Consider the following 17,134-nt stretch of genomic DNA (forward strand, 5'->3'; position numbering starts at 1 on the left):
TCAGAGTGAAGGGAACAGTGGGTAGAAACACTCCTCCTGTTCCATTCCGTCCCATTCTCCATCTAGAAGAACAGAACACATAAATTATGCTGTGGGCAGCCTACCCTGTTGAGGCCATAAATTCCAGCAGGCACTCTGCGAGCACTGACACATTTTGGGAGAGTTCTTTATTCCTAAGCTCCCAGGAGGAAAGCGAGGGGGAATGAATACTCACATTAGCTTGGATGATGACAAAGTACCGAGTCTTGTCTTCATAGTTGAGCCTCTTCCTTAACACCACATTCCCAGTCAACATGAGGGGGATTTCAAAGGTGTCATTGGATGTCTGCCAACAGGGAGAGAGACAGAATCAACTCATTTGAATAGAAGATGAATTAGAGAATGCAGTATTGCAGCTGAGTCTCCCAGAAAGTTACAGATAGTAGGCTTATCATCTGAAAATTGAATGTTGCCTGTAAGCTTCTGATTTGATACTCCTTTCGTGTCTAAAAAGTTTCCATGTTGATGAATGGGTTTTACCAGAGTCATTTGATAACAACCCGGAAACTCGTCCCCTGTGAGTTTTTAATGTATTTTTAGGGTTACCCCGGGACACTTCTCAACCAAACTGCAAGTATCTAAACATCTTCTCTATTACCACCATTTGTTTTATCACCCAAGAGCCCCAAGCATCACAATTTGTGATCTCTACATAATATCCCTTTTCAACGTTGTTGTCAGGGAAGAAATGGAGGAGGAGGATGGTACCTGTACGTGGTTCTGTTAGCTCGCGCATCATTAACCAAAACACATCATTCTTCCAACCAAAAGAAAGCACATTCCTGGCACATCTCCAAGGATAGGAAGAACAAGAACATTTTGGAAATGAGCACAAATGCTTTTGCTTTGAATTTGGTTAATCAGCTGAGCAGCTATTAATCCCTAAATTTGTTCCTTATTTGTTGTATTGTGTTGTATTATTATATATATATATATTTTTTTTTATTTGAGAGAGAGGGAGAGAAAGTGGGGAGAGGGGAAGAGGAAGAGAGAGAGACAGAGACCCAAGCACACTTTGTGCTAGTGCAGAGCCTGATGTGGGGCTCAACCCCACGAACCGTGAGATTATGACCTGAGCCGAAATCAAGAGTCGGACACTCGACCTACTGAGCCACCTACGTGCCCCAATTCCTCATTTATTTTAGATAAAATTCAATGACAATGATGGCACAAGAGAAGAAAAATGAAGAGAAACAAGAGAGAAGAAAGCTCAATGTTAACTACTCTGATTTTGCTCATGGGTTAAAAGAGTTTGCAATGTCGGTAATTACAATTTTATGATTTTGGCTAGTAAAAATGCCTGCTTCTTCTCTATTCCACATGCAGTATAAATGTTCATTCACATCATAAAGAAAATATAGGTAGGTTAAGAAAGATGTAGGGGCGCCTGAGTGGCTGAGTCATTTAGGCGACCCACTTCAGCTGATGTCATGATCTCATGGTTCACAAGTTCAAGCCCCATGCTGGGCTCTGTGCTGACAGCTCAGAGCCTGAAGCCTGCTTCAGAATCCGTGTCTTCCTCTTTCTCTGCCCCGCCCACACTCACACTCCGTCTCTGTCTCAAAAATAAAATAAAAACATTGAAAAAAGAAAGATGTTAACAAGGCAGGTGACCATCTTCAATTTACCCTGTATTATAGCCAAAATAGAACCTTTATCTCCTCTATTTTGTGTAGATTTGTAAAAAAAAACAAATAAACAAACAAACAAAAAGAGACTTTCCAAAGTAGATGTTTATAGGACATTCAAAAATGATGACATAACAGTAGGTATGGCAGACAGATTCCTATGGGAGCCCTCTCTATCCCCACTTCCTGATGGGCATCCGTACCTTTGTGTAAACCCTCCACCTTGAGTGTAGACAGGATCTGTGACCTGTTTGTAATCATCAGGATACAGCTTAGGTGATGAGCTGTCACTCTTATGGCCACATTATGACATATAAGACTCCATGTTGCAAACAGACATGGTCTAGACACTCTCCTTGCAGAAGTCACAGGGTAAACAGCCAAAGAACTAAGTGTGGTCTCTTAGAGCTGGGAGAAGCTTCTAGCCAACAGCAAGCAAGATGCCAAGGGCCTGTGTCTTACAACCATGGAGAAACAATTTCTGACAGCAGCCTGAGTTCACTTGGAAAGAGGTCCTTCCTTAGTTGAACCTCCACCAATATGCTCAACACCTAGACTACAACCTTGTGAGAGCCTAAACAGAGAGCCCAGCTTAGCTGAGCCTAGACTCCTAAGTCACAGAAACTGTGCAAACATCAGTGTGTGTTGTTTTAAGACACTAAGTTTGTGATGGTTTGCAACACAGTAGTAGATAACTAACACACTATGCTAATCCCCGAGACTCACCTAAGGGATCACTGGTGACATATAGTAATGGCAACTGATATCTGCTATGATTGCTGAGTCTTCAACATAATAATTTCAAGTGATATTATATTTGTTATTTCTCTAATATTTAGGAACACACAGACATGAGGATAAACTCAAACATGTTCTTGTGTTAGAATCATCCTCTTTTTTAAAATACAGAGACAAATGGACAACACATGTCCCCTTGGTTTTCAACAATCCCTCCAATTCTCCCTTTCTTAAAGAGAAAACAGCTCGACATAGATTTGGAATTCCAGGGCTTCCGGTAATAAACTGGTGCCAGCGGTAGGGGCGCCTGGGTGGCTCAGTCGGTTGAGCGTCCGACTTTGGCTCAGGTCATGATCTCACAGCTCGTGAGTTCGAGCTCCAGATTGGGCTCTGTGCTGACAGCTCGGAGCCTGGAGCCTGCTTCAGACTCCGTGTCTCCTTTTCTCTCTGTCCCTAACCCACTTGCATTATGTCTCTATCTCTCTAAAAAATAAACAAACATTAAAAACATTAAAAAAAAAAAAAGAAAAAACTGGTGCCAGCAGCAAATGAGCTGATAACTCGTCACCGAAGATCCACAGCCATCAAGGAAATGGAAGCACGTTCTTCTATTGTTATTAAAACTTTGAAATGATTATATCATTGTTGCTGTTGCCTGATATTTGGGAAGGCCAGAATGGTTCAGAAGCAAAAACAAGTATGTGTCCTTGTCTTCTAAATGTATACTGAAGAAAGGAACTTATTGGGCATTAATCGTTCTGTTTCTATATGGTCGATTATCTCCCACTTGACTCAGTCTTTCCACAAACAACACCTATAAACTCTGGGAAAAACACAAAAGGCAAAGGATACCAGATACCCCTCAAGAGATAACCAAAGCAGACACACTCTGGGAGATGTCACACACTTGAAAGAAGAGACAACATGGGTGAGTTTGCTGCTTTATGGTAGTTAGTAGCTTGAGGGCCAGTTACAACTCTGACAGAAAGTCTATCTGGCCTGAAGAATCGGGGATAGATTTTGGGACAATCAAAGCTGATGGAAGGGGAGGGGAGGGGCGATCAGAAAGGAGAAAGCCAGGAAGGGAGAGGACAAAATCCCACTTAGAAAGGGTGTTCAGGTCTGTAGGTGAACTCCATGCCACAACTGCATGAGGGAGACTATAATAGATGGACTAAGGAAAAATGTATACTAAATTGAGATTTGAGCTACCCCCCAGAGTTTTTTAACTTAAGTCCAACCATGTTCTCTGGTAGATTAAAAACAAACAAAAAAAATCTTTTCAGAGGAATATGATAGAATTAAAAGTCTCTCCAGAACATCACATTCACAATGTCCAGGAGAGGGTTCAAAACAACTTGACCAATGATGAACCGGGAAATGTGATCCCTTTTCAAAAGAGGGAGAAAGTCAGGAAAGGCCAATGTCAGGACAAGTAGACACAGATTTTAAAGCAGCTATTTTAACCATGTCTGTGCTCAGAGATGTAAAAAAATGCTCACCACGAGGGAAAACAAGAGAAATCTTAGCAAAGAAATGTAAACTTAAAAATATTGGGGCGCCTGGGTGGCTCAGTTGGTTAAGCATCCAGCTCTTCATTTCAGCTCAGGTCATGATCTCATGGTTCATGGGTTCAAGCCCCACATCGGGCCCTGTGCTGACAGCATGGAGCCTGCTTGGGATTCTGTCTCTGTCCCTCCCCTGCTTGCTCTCTATCTCTCTCTCTCTCAAAACAAAACAAAACAAAACAAAACAAATAAATAAACATTAAAAAAATAAAAATAAAAATGTAGAAAATTTAGGCCTGAGGATTATACTAGCTGGAAAAGAAGAAAAAAGAAATAGACCACTTGACACATTGGACAGATTCATTTGGAAACCAGAACCCCTGCTGTCATATTTCTATTTCTTCAGAGAGAAGGGAAATCTAGATTTGAATGTGAAATTTCATGGTTTTTAGATATTGGCTCAAAAAGTATTTAAATTAAAATGTGGCCAAACATAATGTTTGTTAATTGAATGAAACTCCAGGTCATTAATTTGTGATTTCTGCTAGTGATTAACATAGCGTCAGTTGGAAGACAGACAAATGAAAACCCTGAGAGTTTTAATTAGAACAAACCAGTCTACACTTTTACCATTACCATACCCTGTGGGACTAACATGAAAGAAATCATGACTGTGGCTACAAAAGCCAGAGGTGCCACGTTTTCAGGTTAAATCTATTTGTAATACAATGTTGTTCTGAAATGGAGAAATCAGTATTGGAATATTATGGTGTGAAGTTTAAAGGTGGGTTATCTCTGTAAGGATATGGCTTGGTCAATGCTTTCTCCCCCCGATAACCCTAAGGTAAGTGCTCGTGTGGTGTCTGATTCTTTTGTCTCACTGAATTAGGCCCATGGCCAGAGGATGTCTTTATTTATTCCACAGTAGCACTACCTGGCTCAAGTACGTTCTTCTCATTCTGTAATTTGGACACTGCATGTGGCTGATGGGCTTACCCAAACTACAGGTAGTAAAAGGTACATATTATGTTTGACGGTGAGCTCACAAATCCCTGAAAGGGGGGAAGACTGCAGAAGGAATTACTGCGTGGGTAACAAGGAGTTTCGGCCTCACAAAACTTCTAAAAGACGGCTCCTAAGTAATGCATTTTTTGTCTCACACTATTTCTAAACCTTGGATAGTTTTTTTGGTTTTTTTTTTAATGTTTATTTATTTTTGAAAAAGAGAGAGACAGAGTGTGAGTGGGGGAAGGGCAGAGAGAGAGGGAGACATGGAATCTGAAGCAGCCTCCAGGCTCTGAGCTGCCAGCACAGAGCCCAACGTGGGGCTTGAACCCACGAACCGTGAGATCATGGCCTGAGCTGAAGTTGGACGCTTAACCAACTGAGCCACCCAGACGCCCCAGGATAGGTTTGTTTTTAATGCAGTGTGATAATCCTTTCCCTAAAATCCATGGCCTGGCTGTTCCATTTTTACAGCTTGAAGAATACAAGTTAGGAAACAGCCTTCATAAAATGTAAGCTAGAAACACACCACGCACATACGATTAATTCTTTCAAAAACCTAAATAGTAAGAAAGACAAACAGTTCAAACATGGGGCGTGAAGTAGCTGCCTGTTCCTACTGTTAAGGGAAAGCATTTCTCTTGTCCTTTTTTCCTCAGTTCCCTCTTTGATCGTTTCCACTCGATTTTTTGAGCAGACCTTCCTACTTACTGTCCTTCTCTTTCGCATTCTCATTACTTCCCCACTTCTCTGTCTCATTGCCTCTGCCTGCAAACACGTGGAGACATACTTGTCAGGGGGTGAGACAAACACACAAAAACCATCCAGTCCCTTCTTAGACCCTGCTATGCCCAGGGGATTTTCTGTTCTCCATTTTTGTTCCCCTAATGTTTACAAAAGTTTAGCATGAGGACTAAACCATTTTATCAGGATGCAGTGGAGACAGGGTGGAGCCCATGCTGACCTGAACCCGGTCCTGACTCCAGGGCTCAGAGGCACCAAGCAGAGCTGGCCAGCCACACACCTTCGAGCCCAGCTCCCTCCTACCCACCAACTGAGCTTCCAGAAGGATACAGCTGGAGGGGGCTATGCTGAGAGAAACAAGTCAGAGAAAGACAGATATCATGATTTCACTCAGGTGGAATTTAAGAAACACAGCAGATGAACACTGGGGAAAGGAAGGAAAAATAACACACAGCCTGGGAGGCAAACCAATAACAGACCCTTAAATACAGAGAACAAACTGAGGGTTGATGGGGGGGAGGGGGCTGTTGGGTGGGGGGGATGGGCATTAAGGAAGGAACTTGTTGGGATGAGCACTGGGTGTCGTAAGTTAACTAACTTGAGAATAAAAAAAAAAAAAAGAAAGAAAAGAAAATGAGACTGTGCTTTCACGACTCAGAGTTCTGAGGGTAGATTTGGGAGGTAAGTCCTGTTGGCCATTCTTGGTCCTACAAGCTCAATGTTTTTGTTTGTTTTCATGTTTGTTTAAAGCTTATATGCCAAAACCATAATTTAAAAGTAAAGACAGAACATTAACTTCCACACCTTTCATTTTCCCAATATTAAACATAAAGGAGAAGTATTCACTGAGAAAATTCACTTCAGAAGTGCTGTGGGGCAGCCACGGTGCCCTGACAACCCGTCTGGGCTGAGAGGAGGAGGAAGACAGAGGGCGGTCATGCCAGCCCAGGCTCAGGTCGCCTTTATCAGCGTGCTCTCTCACGTACCAGAGTGGGGGAAACACTCTCACAGCCCCATGGGAGACGTGGTGCAGAAATCCCACGGTCTAATAAGAACATAAGTAATTAATCTTTAAAAAGACAAACGTGGGGCACCTGGGTGGCTCAGTCGGTTAAGCGTCCGACTTCAGCTTAGGTCATGATCTCACGGTTTGTGAGTTCCATCCCCGCGTCGGGCGCTGTGCTGACAGCTCGGAGCCTGGAACCTGCTTCAGACTCTCTCTCTTCCTCTTTCTCTCTGCTCTTCCCCCACTCACACTCTGCACCTTTCTCTCTAAAAAATAAATAAGCATAAAAAAGCCAGTGTGTCTGGCTCACATTCTGTCCTTCTCTCTCTCTCGCTCAAAAATAAGTATTAAAAAAAACAGCTTTGTCCCTTGTCTTCCTGAGGCTTCACTGGTGGAGAAGGGGCAGTGATGTCACTTTGTAAGAGCCACAAAGCACACGCATCACACTGGTGACGTCATCCCCGGTGGTTTATTTACAATGCTTAGGAGTCTGCACACATAATGGAAATGAGGTGACAATGGCATATTACACCTATAAATATTTTTAAATTGTTATTTCCCAAGCCCACCAAAACCTTCTTAAAAGTTTTAGAAGTATACCACAAATAGTTAAAAGACTGTAATTCTGGGATGGCTGGTAAGAGTGGGAGGACACTAACGTGGCTGGAGGAGCTAAGGGTTGTGACAATACGGTAAGTGCCAGCTGCAGTAAACATCCCTCAGAGAGTCCACACTGCAGGTGGGGGCTGACATACCGGGTCCTCCGGATTGTACTGGATGACGTATTCTATCTGCCCATTTGGTCCATCATCTATGTCTGTAGCTCCGTTGTCTCCTGAAAACCCTGTAAATATTGTGGTGCCGACCGGAGTGAGCTGAAAGTAAAACGAGAAAGACACGGTCACTTCTCATTCATCCAGGGCACAGCAGAAGTGTCCCAGCACCCACCCAGCCTCTTGTCACACAAAGGAACACAGGAGGCAGCTGTCCACCGCCAGAGACCTGAAGCGTTTCAAGACAACACTTGCAAGCCTTACATGGGAGTTCTCGCAAAGGCTGCAATTTCCATCATCACGGTCCCTGCTCTGGGTGGGAAATAAAAGGCCCTCGTTCAGCAGGAGCACTTGTGGACCAATCGATCACCATCAGCATCTTAGGCCCTGTGGAGAAAACGTATCTGCCGTTCCTCCTTTAATAAAAAACCTCGATGCATTAGGTCATCGACAAGCTGGAATTTAAATTGTACGAAGGAGCTGGCGACTTTGCGTTAAAATCAAAAACCAGTTCAGAGACACCAATGAAACGACACGCCTGTGGAAATCTGAGGACGAGAGGCTGGGGACAGTGGTGCCTGGCCCATCAGAGGAGGGAGAGGGCTGACGGCTTCTTCTGTCCTTGCAGGGTGTTGGCAACACTGCCGTGTATTTTCATTTTGGATGAAACCCAGGGATTCGCTGTTATTTTCCATGGCCTGTGGGGTACCTCTGTACAGGGAGTGCATTCCTATGCCCAGACCTTCCAGTCCTCAGGTTTTCACTGGAATCCTACTCATTACTTACATTTCAACTTAACTAGGCATCACCCGCTCCTAGACTGCACCCAACAGAGCATTCTCTGATGGGCATCTGAGTCGGGAGACCTTCTTGCTGTGCTGGCATTTATTACTTTATCTCCTTCATCGCCACCCTGAAATAATGTGTAAATGAATTTTGTCAATCAACAGACCTCTTTGCCTCTACAGAGCAGAGGCTTTTACTTTTTTTAATTTTTATTTTTAGACATGTCTTGGTAGTTGTTCAATGGGATTCTCTCAATGGAGAAATTGTATCAGAGATTGAGAGAAAAAAAAGGGAGTTAACTCATTTATTTCTGTTTTCAGTGGGTACGGATCCAAATCTGTATGGGGATCCACAGGTCACGGAAATGAAAGAAGCCTGATGGCCTTGGGGGTGAACGGAGAGGCACATACATTCTGTGAACTGGTAGCTGCAACTCAGCCCCAACAAATTCTTCCCATAATGGAATATGGTCTTCTAATATTCTCATTTTATACGAAATGTCTTGGTCCTAAGGTTGGCAATAGGTTCTAGAGAATTGAACTATGAATTAGAGGGGCCAAACAGAATATACTCATGGTAGACAGGGTCCCTCATGTCCCGAAGCCACGGGCACAGCATCCCTACTGAGGGGAAGGAGCAGGAGGTCGAGGAACCGGGCCCATGTGCCCGATGTTGGAGACCCTCACACCAGCGAGTGGGCTGGTGGCCGGGGAGCGAGAGCTACACAGCGAGTATGTTCTGGAACAATCACAGCCTTCGTCATCAGCCCTGCCAGCCCAGTCAGTACGCACTGAGGACAACGTGCCAGAACACTGATTGCCTGTACCAATTCACTATTACTAAAACCAATTAGTTTTTATTTTTTAACACGTTTGTTAATGTTATTTATTTATTGTGTGTGTGTGTGTGTGTGTGTGTGTGTGTGTGTGTGAGAGAGAGAGAGAGAGAGAGAGAGAGAGAGAGAGAGAGAGAGAGGACACAAGCAGGAGAGGGGCAGAAAGAGAGGGAGACAGAGAATCCCAAGCAGGCTCCCTGATGTTAGCACAGAGCCTGATGTGGGGCTCAAACCCACAGACTGTGAGATCATGTCCTGAGCTAAACCCAAGACTCAGACACTTAACTGACTGTGCCACCCAGGTGCCCCAGTGTTTTTAAACCGAAGGAAGAAGTTTGAACACAATCAGTTAATTAGTCACCTGTACATTATGAAACATGGTGACTTCAACCCACGGCGCCACATCAAAGTTATTTAGAAGTAAAACAAACAAAAAAGTAAAACAAACAAGAGAAAAACCTTAGGACTCTCTCACCTGATAATGTAACAAGTTATCTAACATTCAGTGCATTTTTACTATACAGTGACATTATTTTCTTTTGGAAATTTTACATTATGTAGACAGGTTGACAGTTTTCTCCATGCTGGTTTAATAATAGAAATTCAAGTTGACTAGATGTAAAGTTTGAAGTATTATCTATCCACGTAGAAAAAAAAAGCAAAAACAAAAACAACACAAAAACATCTAACCTCACATTGGAATCTCAGAATCCAAGATGCAAATGAATCTTCCCTGATGATTCGCGTAAGTGATGGGATGGCAGTTTTATATGAAAAGAACTATTTTTAGTCAATAAAGCATAATATTCTCTAAATCTCAACATTATCTATTACCCAGACTTTTCAAGATTGAGTTTCTAGAAATAAATATTCTATATAGTATTTGTTTGGAATGGATGATCTGAAGGATGTTACTTCTTACTATGCAATATTTGCAAATTCAAAGACCCTAACCATGAAAAGATCTGTATCTTTCTCCAGCTGTCCAAATGTTTTTGAAACTCAAAAAAGGCAACACAAAACTGCTATGGTGCTTTAATGTACTACGGCCAATTAATATTTTTCCTCTTCCTCACTAACATGTTTCCTTTAGATGTAAACATCACTGGGCTTCTTGTGGCTCAGTTGGTTGAGCGTCCAACTCTTGATTTTGGCTCAGGTTATGATCCCAGGGGGTTCTGGAATCTAGCTCTGTGTCATGTTTCATGCTGAGCATAGATCCTACTTGGGATTCTGTCTCTCTCCCTCCCTCTGCCCCTCTCCTGCTCACTCTCTCTCATGCAAAACTAAATACATAAAATTTAAAATACAAAAATAAAAATTTATAAGGAGGTATAATTTTTAATAGCTAGTCATTCGAAATGAACCCCACGTTATTTTATTGGTTGCCTTTATAAAAATACATTCAGTGACAAAGTCCAACAAAGACGGTTGTTAGACTACATGTAAAAGGACTTACCATGCATTTGTTTATGGTGGTAATTTGAGGTTGGTCGAAAAAGTAATTTAATTTCAATCATGCTCGTTTTAGGACTTAAGATTATTTTGGGGTGCTGCACATACCTGGCCCCAGTAGAATTTATGTGACCATATATACTTTCATAATTCCTTGAAATTACAAGTAGAAATATGATTATACAATAAATTCTACTAGTTTGTGTGTTTGGATGGAAAATAACAGAGAAACAGTTGCCTAGTTGTGTACATAGAGAATCAATCTTACCATTGCCATAATGACATCATACAAAAGTTATGAATGATCTCTATCTAAATAGAATCTTAAGCTCATTTTATTTATTTATTTTCATTTTTTCTCAATATAATGTATTGCTATTCATGTTTCTTGACATATTACTTAAAAATTTTTATTTAAATTCTAGTTATCTAGCATATAATGTAATATTGGTTTCAGGAATGGAATTTAGTGATTCATTACTTACATAAGCTCTTTTCTGGTTTTGAGAGAGAGCATGCACGTGCACAGAAGCAGGGCAGAGAGAGAGATAAAGAGAGAGAGAGAGAGAGAGAGAGAGAGAGAGAGAGAGAGAGAGAGAATATCCCAAGCAGACTCCAGGCTCAGCATGGATCTCGATGTGGGGCTCGATCCCGTGACCCAGGGATCACGATCTGAGCCAAAATCAACAGTTGGCTCTTCAACCTACTGAACCACATAAGCTCTTTTTAAAAGGACAATCAGTGCCTTGGAAATGGAATGGAAAGCATTATTATAACAGCAGCAGATTTCTGCACCACATTTGGTTCGGGTGCTGTCTGTGTTTGCAATTTCAGTAAGGATTAGAAAGACTTTCACTCCAACTTTGAAAATGTGGTATTTACTTGTTGAGAGCAACGGACTCAGAAATATGCCACGTCATTCATTCAGCATTTGCATTGACTGGTGAGTTCTGTTCTCTTCCATACTTGTATGTTCAGGCCAAAGATGTTGGCACATCTTCTCCTCATTTCCAAATTTCCCCCGCAGACACACAGCGGTAAAATGCAGCCTGTACACTTGTATCTGTGGTCTACTGCTCACATGGTTGGCCTGTTCAGATACAGGCAAGTGTTGGGAATGTTGAAAGCTAACATAAGAAAAACAGCTAAGAAAAAAGAAGGCACGGCATTCTGTGCTAATAAGCAAGGTCTGGAGAGATGAAGAGGTTCCAGTGAGAGAGTTCACTAGCTGCTAACAAGCAAAAGGGAGTTGGGACACATGACATGGTTTTAAACAATATAAGTTTTCAGCACAGATTTTGTTCATTATATCTATACCCAGCGGAAGAAAGCATATATCCCCACACACACACACACACACACACACACACACACACTCCATAAATGTCAAACCACACAGTGGTGCTTTATAAATTTCTGAATATGATGTAGGGGTTGAAACATGACAGGCTGTTTATTACAAAACTACATTGCCCTATACATTATTATTAACGGTTTTCAGGGCACATCTGCCATGCAGATGGGCATGTTCCGGGTTAACATTTCAGCAAGTCTCAGAAATATACATTTGGTTTTCTGAAGGGCATTCTATGCATGGGATGATCATTGGCTTGGGCAGCTGCCTGAGGGCGTCACTTACTTATTTAGTTCATATCTTTTCCCACAGATGATTTTACAGCTACTGGGAAATACAGAAAACGCACAGATACGTGCAAATGTAAAAGTTAAAGAAAATCAAAGCAAGAAAATTCAGTATTTCAAGAAGATGCATAAGATAAATTAGAATGTGAAAATAAAAATGAACAGTTCTCAGTTAACCCTCTGTGTATCTCATGATCCATGGTAGTGAAGCTAACCTAAACATTATGAACAGTGCTCCAAAGAGAGATTTGTCCTCACATGCAATCTTATTTGCAGTATTTCCCCACACAAGCATTGCATTCATGGTTTCATGTAAATAAAACTGATTCTCATTACCCATGGTAATCTTATTCTATAAAGTCACTGTGAACACTGAATTAACAAATACTGAGCCATTGCTTCTAGAGAGAATACAGGGTTATTACACCACTGGGGTGGGTGACACAAGTTTAGCTTCCTGCAAGGCTCTGGTCACAACACTTTCATCAACCAATCTATATATAACCTTGCTTCATGTGTGCTACTGTTTAAAGACACCTTATTTAATATGTGTTTTTGAGTCACTACCACTTAGCTTACAGCCAGCAGCACCATAACTGATGTCTGAATAAAACTTGTCTAACACACATATTCTCTCCAGAAGGTACGTTACTGCCTTCTTGGCCTAGGAATGCTACATGGCATGGAAGTGCTAAACTTGGGGGCCATCTTAAACAGCAAAGCCACCAACAGAGTGTACACAGGTGGAAACAATGTGGCACTAGTTAGACCACAAAAAAGGATACCTGTTTCTAGTGAGAGGTGAAACAATGGGCACAGTGTTACCTTGTTTGGCTTTAGTTAGAAGTGTCCACAGGGGGTGATCCTAATTCTTCATCCCTTTGTGCACGTTTGTGAATGACCACAGAAGTTTGGGCATTATTGAATTTGGACTCATAAATAAATTTGAGCAACTAGGCAAAGTTGCAATTACAGAATCAGTGGTAATGAAGATTGGCCGTACATGACAAGCAATACTAGTAATGTATTAGCAGCGTGACTAAAAGTCTCAATCTACCAGAAGCTGAGACAGGATTGGGTATCATCTCTGTGTCCACTTAGCTCGATGATCCCCATTCTTCTGAAATTGTTTCCTGCCTATGAATGTCAAAATTGGATTAAAGCCCTTATGAGGAACATTTTAGATCTGTATTTTCATTGTTTAATAAAAAATTAAATCAATGGAAAGATATGCTGTGTCAATAAATTTGTCTTATCAATAAGGTAAAGTTGTCAGTCCTTTACAAATTTATCAATAGATGTGGAAATTTGATTCTAAAATTTTAAGTTGTCTTAAAGAAGAACTAAGTTTGGGGGAGGCTGGGTGGCTCAGTCAGTTAATCATCTGATTCTTAATCTCAGCTCAGGTCTTGATCTCAGGGTTGTGAGTTCAAACCAAGCGTTGGGCTACACGCTGGGTGTGAAGTCTACTTGAAAGAAAAAAAAAAACAGAGGAAGAGGAAGAGGGAGGAGACGGAGGAGGAAGAGGAGAACTAAGTTGGAAGACTAACAATACCCAGTTTCTAGACTTTAATACAAATCTTAGAAACTGAGATACTGTGGTATTGGCTTGAGAGTAAACAAATATACCAGTGGGGCAGTATATCATGTGCAAAAACAATCCCCATAGGTAGTTACCTGATTCATGGAAAAAGACAACAGTGGTTGTGAACTCAATGATCTCTTCAATAAATGGTGATATGTTAATTAGAAATCCATATGGGGGGGGGCGGCGCTGGGTGGCTCAGTTGGTTGAGCTTCCCACTCTTGATTTCAGTTCAGGTCATGATCCCAGGCTCCACACTTAGTGGAGGAGCCTGCTTAAGATTCTCTCCCCCCAACCCCCCCCCCCTTGCACTCTCTCTGTCTAAATAAATAAGTAAATAAATAAATAAATAAAATCTTACAAAAAAGATACATATGGAAAAAAATGATACCAATTCATACTTCACAGCCTACATAATACAAAATTCTGGAACATGTGGGTGGCTCAGTAGGTTGAGTGTCCCACTTTTGATTTTAGCCGGGTTATGTCTCAGGGTCGTGAGTTCAAGCCCCGCATTGGGCTCTGTGCTAGGAGTGAAGCCTACTTAAACACACCAAAACCACAAATCTAAGTTCCAGATGGCCTTATGCACTGTGGATAGGAAGATAAATTTGTGCAGCCACTGTAGAAAATAGTAAGGAGGTTTCTAAAAATATTAGAAATAGAATTACCCTATGATCCAATAATACTACTTTGGGGTATTTATCCAAAAGTAATGAAAGCACTAACTCAAAGATAAATGCAACTCCATGTTCATTGCAGCAATATTTACAATAGCTAAGACACAGGAAAACCTAAGTGTCCGTTGGTAGATAAATGGATAAAAAAAATATGATATACAAATATACTCACACAATGGAGTAACATGCATCTTTTGTGATACATATTAAAGTATGTGTGTGCATGTATATAGGTATGCATATGTGCATATCTATATCTATGTCTACATCTATGACTATAACTGTATCTACGTATATATGTAAGAGAGAATCACTCAGCAATAGAAAAGAAGGAAACCCTGCCATTTGCACAACACAGATGGACTTTGGGGGAATTACGTTAAATGAAATAAGTATAAGAAAGCACCATATAATCTCACTTATATGTGGAATCTAAAAAAACAAATAAACAAGAATCCTCGAAAACACACACACACACACACAATAAATTCATAGGTACAGAGAGCAGACTGGTGGTTGCCAGAGGTATGGGTGTGGTGTGTGTGTTTTCACACCCCCTGGCTGAAGGCAATCAAAAGGTACAGAAGGTGCAAAGCTCGAGCCTTAAGAGAGGTAAGCCTGGGAGTGCAGTGCACAGAGTGATGACTACAACAGGGTGTTACATGTGTGAAACTTGCTGAGCAAATAGATCTACAAAGTTCTCACCACACACAGAAAAACTCTAAGTCTATGCGTGATGACTGTTGCCTAGACCTACTGTGGTGACCATTCCAAATATGCACGTACACCAAATCATTTCACTGTACGTCTGAGATTACTATATCATGTGCCGATTGTATCTATAAAAATATATATCACAAGGGTGAGGAGCCACTAAACTCTACACCTGAAACCAATTTTACGATGTATGTTAAATAACCAGAATTTAAATCAAAAGTTGAAATAAAACCTACAAATTATAAGATACAGTTTAGAAAACAAGATCCTATCTTCGAGATACTACAATCGGCAAACGTTAAATAAGAAATATGAAAAAAACCATGAAAACTATGGACAAATTGTACTACATTAAAAATAAGAACCCCTATCTATTACCACTAATAAGAAAGTAAAAATATAAAGAAAAAAGTGGCGGAGATCCTTTCAGTATATATATGCAGCAAGGAAATTATGTTCGGAACATATAAAGAACTTCTATAATACAAGCAAATGACAGATGCTTGAATAGAAAATTCACAAAAAAGAGCGTAAGCTTGTGGCCAATAAACATATAAAAAGTGCAGACTTTCATTAGGCATCAGGAAATCCTAATTAAAACACCAATGGAACATGACTCAATGCCCACCAAACTGGCTAAAATTAGTACCAGTGAAAACACCAAGTTCTGTTCCTGAGGTACAGCAGGTTGATTTTGCAGAGGTGAGGGTCGGCCTCCATGTTCTAATGCACCCAGGGCGGTACCCACCTCAGCACTCTGAATGGCCGTTGACTTATCTGCACCAGGGCCCGGACAGTCTTCTGGTGCTTTGATCATACTTCATGATCCTTTGAAGATAAGCTGTAGTGTTTGCATGGTGTTAGAAATCCCTGCTCTCTCATTTACATGGTCCTCGAAAATGGACCTATTTTAAAATGATGAGCTGCTATCTTCTTGTCCCTGCACGGATTTTCAGGGTCTCCTCAATTACACTGGATGGTCTGAAGATTCTCTTCCATCACAGTCATCTCTCCAAATTAGAAGCCATTCATTCTTTGGTTGTTATTCTTCCTTTAACTTCCTCCTCAGATAAAATAATTGTATGATCTTTCTTGAAAGTCACCCTGCTTTGGAAGTAATGCTTTAGAGCAGTGATCTATTTAAAAACCAAGAGAGCCTGTACAAACGGAGTGTCGTAATGAATTTGTACACGGCTTCACATTGTTGAGGACTTCAGCTTTTTCTTAGGATGACTAAATCACATAGTCTCTGAGTCTCTGCTTATGTATCAAAAGCTTATTATAATCACTGTTTCTGTGACAATTGCGTTGGTGTTATATTAACTCATTAATAGAATATTTGTCTTATTCAAACATTTATCCAAATCAAAGTCTATGTGAAGTGTATCTTAAAACTTTCCAGAACTGCAAATAACACACATTCCTGAATTCAAACTCAGTGGAAGTTACCTTGCAAAGAAAAAAGAGTTAGAAAAACATTATGTATGTTCTTCATGTTCCCTTTAACATCATATTGTTTTTGCACCTGTGTGGAGAATCTGGATTCCCTATTTTGGTCATGAAAGCCACATAATTACTATTGAAAAGCACTTCCTCTGAAGAAATCATTAAAGGCAAATTCATGCAGATAAGTATCTTCAAAATAAGAGGATTTATTATTAGAGTGATAATTAACTCTATTCATCTTCACTAAAAACTAAAGCAAATTTAAGCAAGTAAGCTTAAATTGAATTTATGCGTGTTTATCTATACATACAAACACAGAGAGAATGTACATGTATGTGTATGACCTTGCTAAATTTGAAATTTCTTGAATAGCTGGATACTTGAATCCCTTAAAACAGCTGAAACCCATTTCCATGTTTAAAGTAGAGAATATATATTTTATGTGCTTCTTTTCTGTCCCTTAATCTCCTTCTCTTTTTTCTTTTATTGCTTGTCTTCCTTTTCCCAGAGAGAATGTGCCTAATTCCCTGGAGGAGGAAAACGGGGAC

The 17,134-nt window shown here is 40.8% G+C and overlaps 1 protein-coding gene across 14 annotated transcripts in view; it reads right to left on the reverse strand.

Annotated features, from left to right (window-relative positions):
• PCDH15 (protocadherin related 15) overlaps window positions 1–17,134 on the reverse strand; it is a 926,293-nt gene that overhangs the window by 470,701 nt on the left and 438,458 nt on the right. For all 14 annotated transcript variants that reach the window (XM_053207164.1, XM_053207165.1, XM_053207167.1 and 11 more), the window contains 2 exons: window positions 7,424–7,543; window positions 215–325 (listed from right to left, as the gene is read on the reverse strand). In XM_053207164.1, the coding sequence (XP_053063139.1) occupies window positions 215–325; window positions 7,424–7,543 (231 nt within the window). The remainder of the gene's footprint in view (window positions 1–214; window positions 326–7,423; window positions 7,544–17,134) is intronic.

This window comes from Acinonyx jubatus, chromosome D2, assembly GCF_027475565.1.
Source record: "Acinonyx jubatus isolate Ajub_Pintada_27869175 chromosome D2, VMU_Ajub_asm_v1.0, whole genome shotgun sequence".
Classification (NCBI taxonomy): Eukaryota; Metazoa; Chordata; class Mammalia; order Carnivora; family Felidae; genus Acinonyx; species Acinonyx jubatus.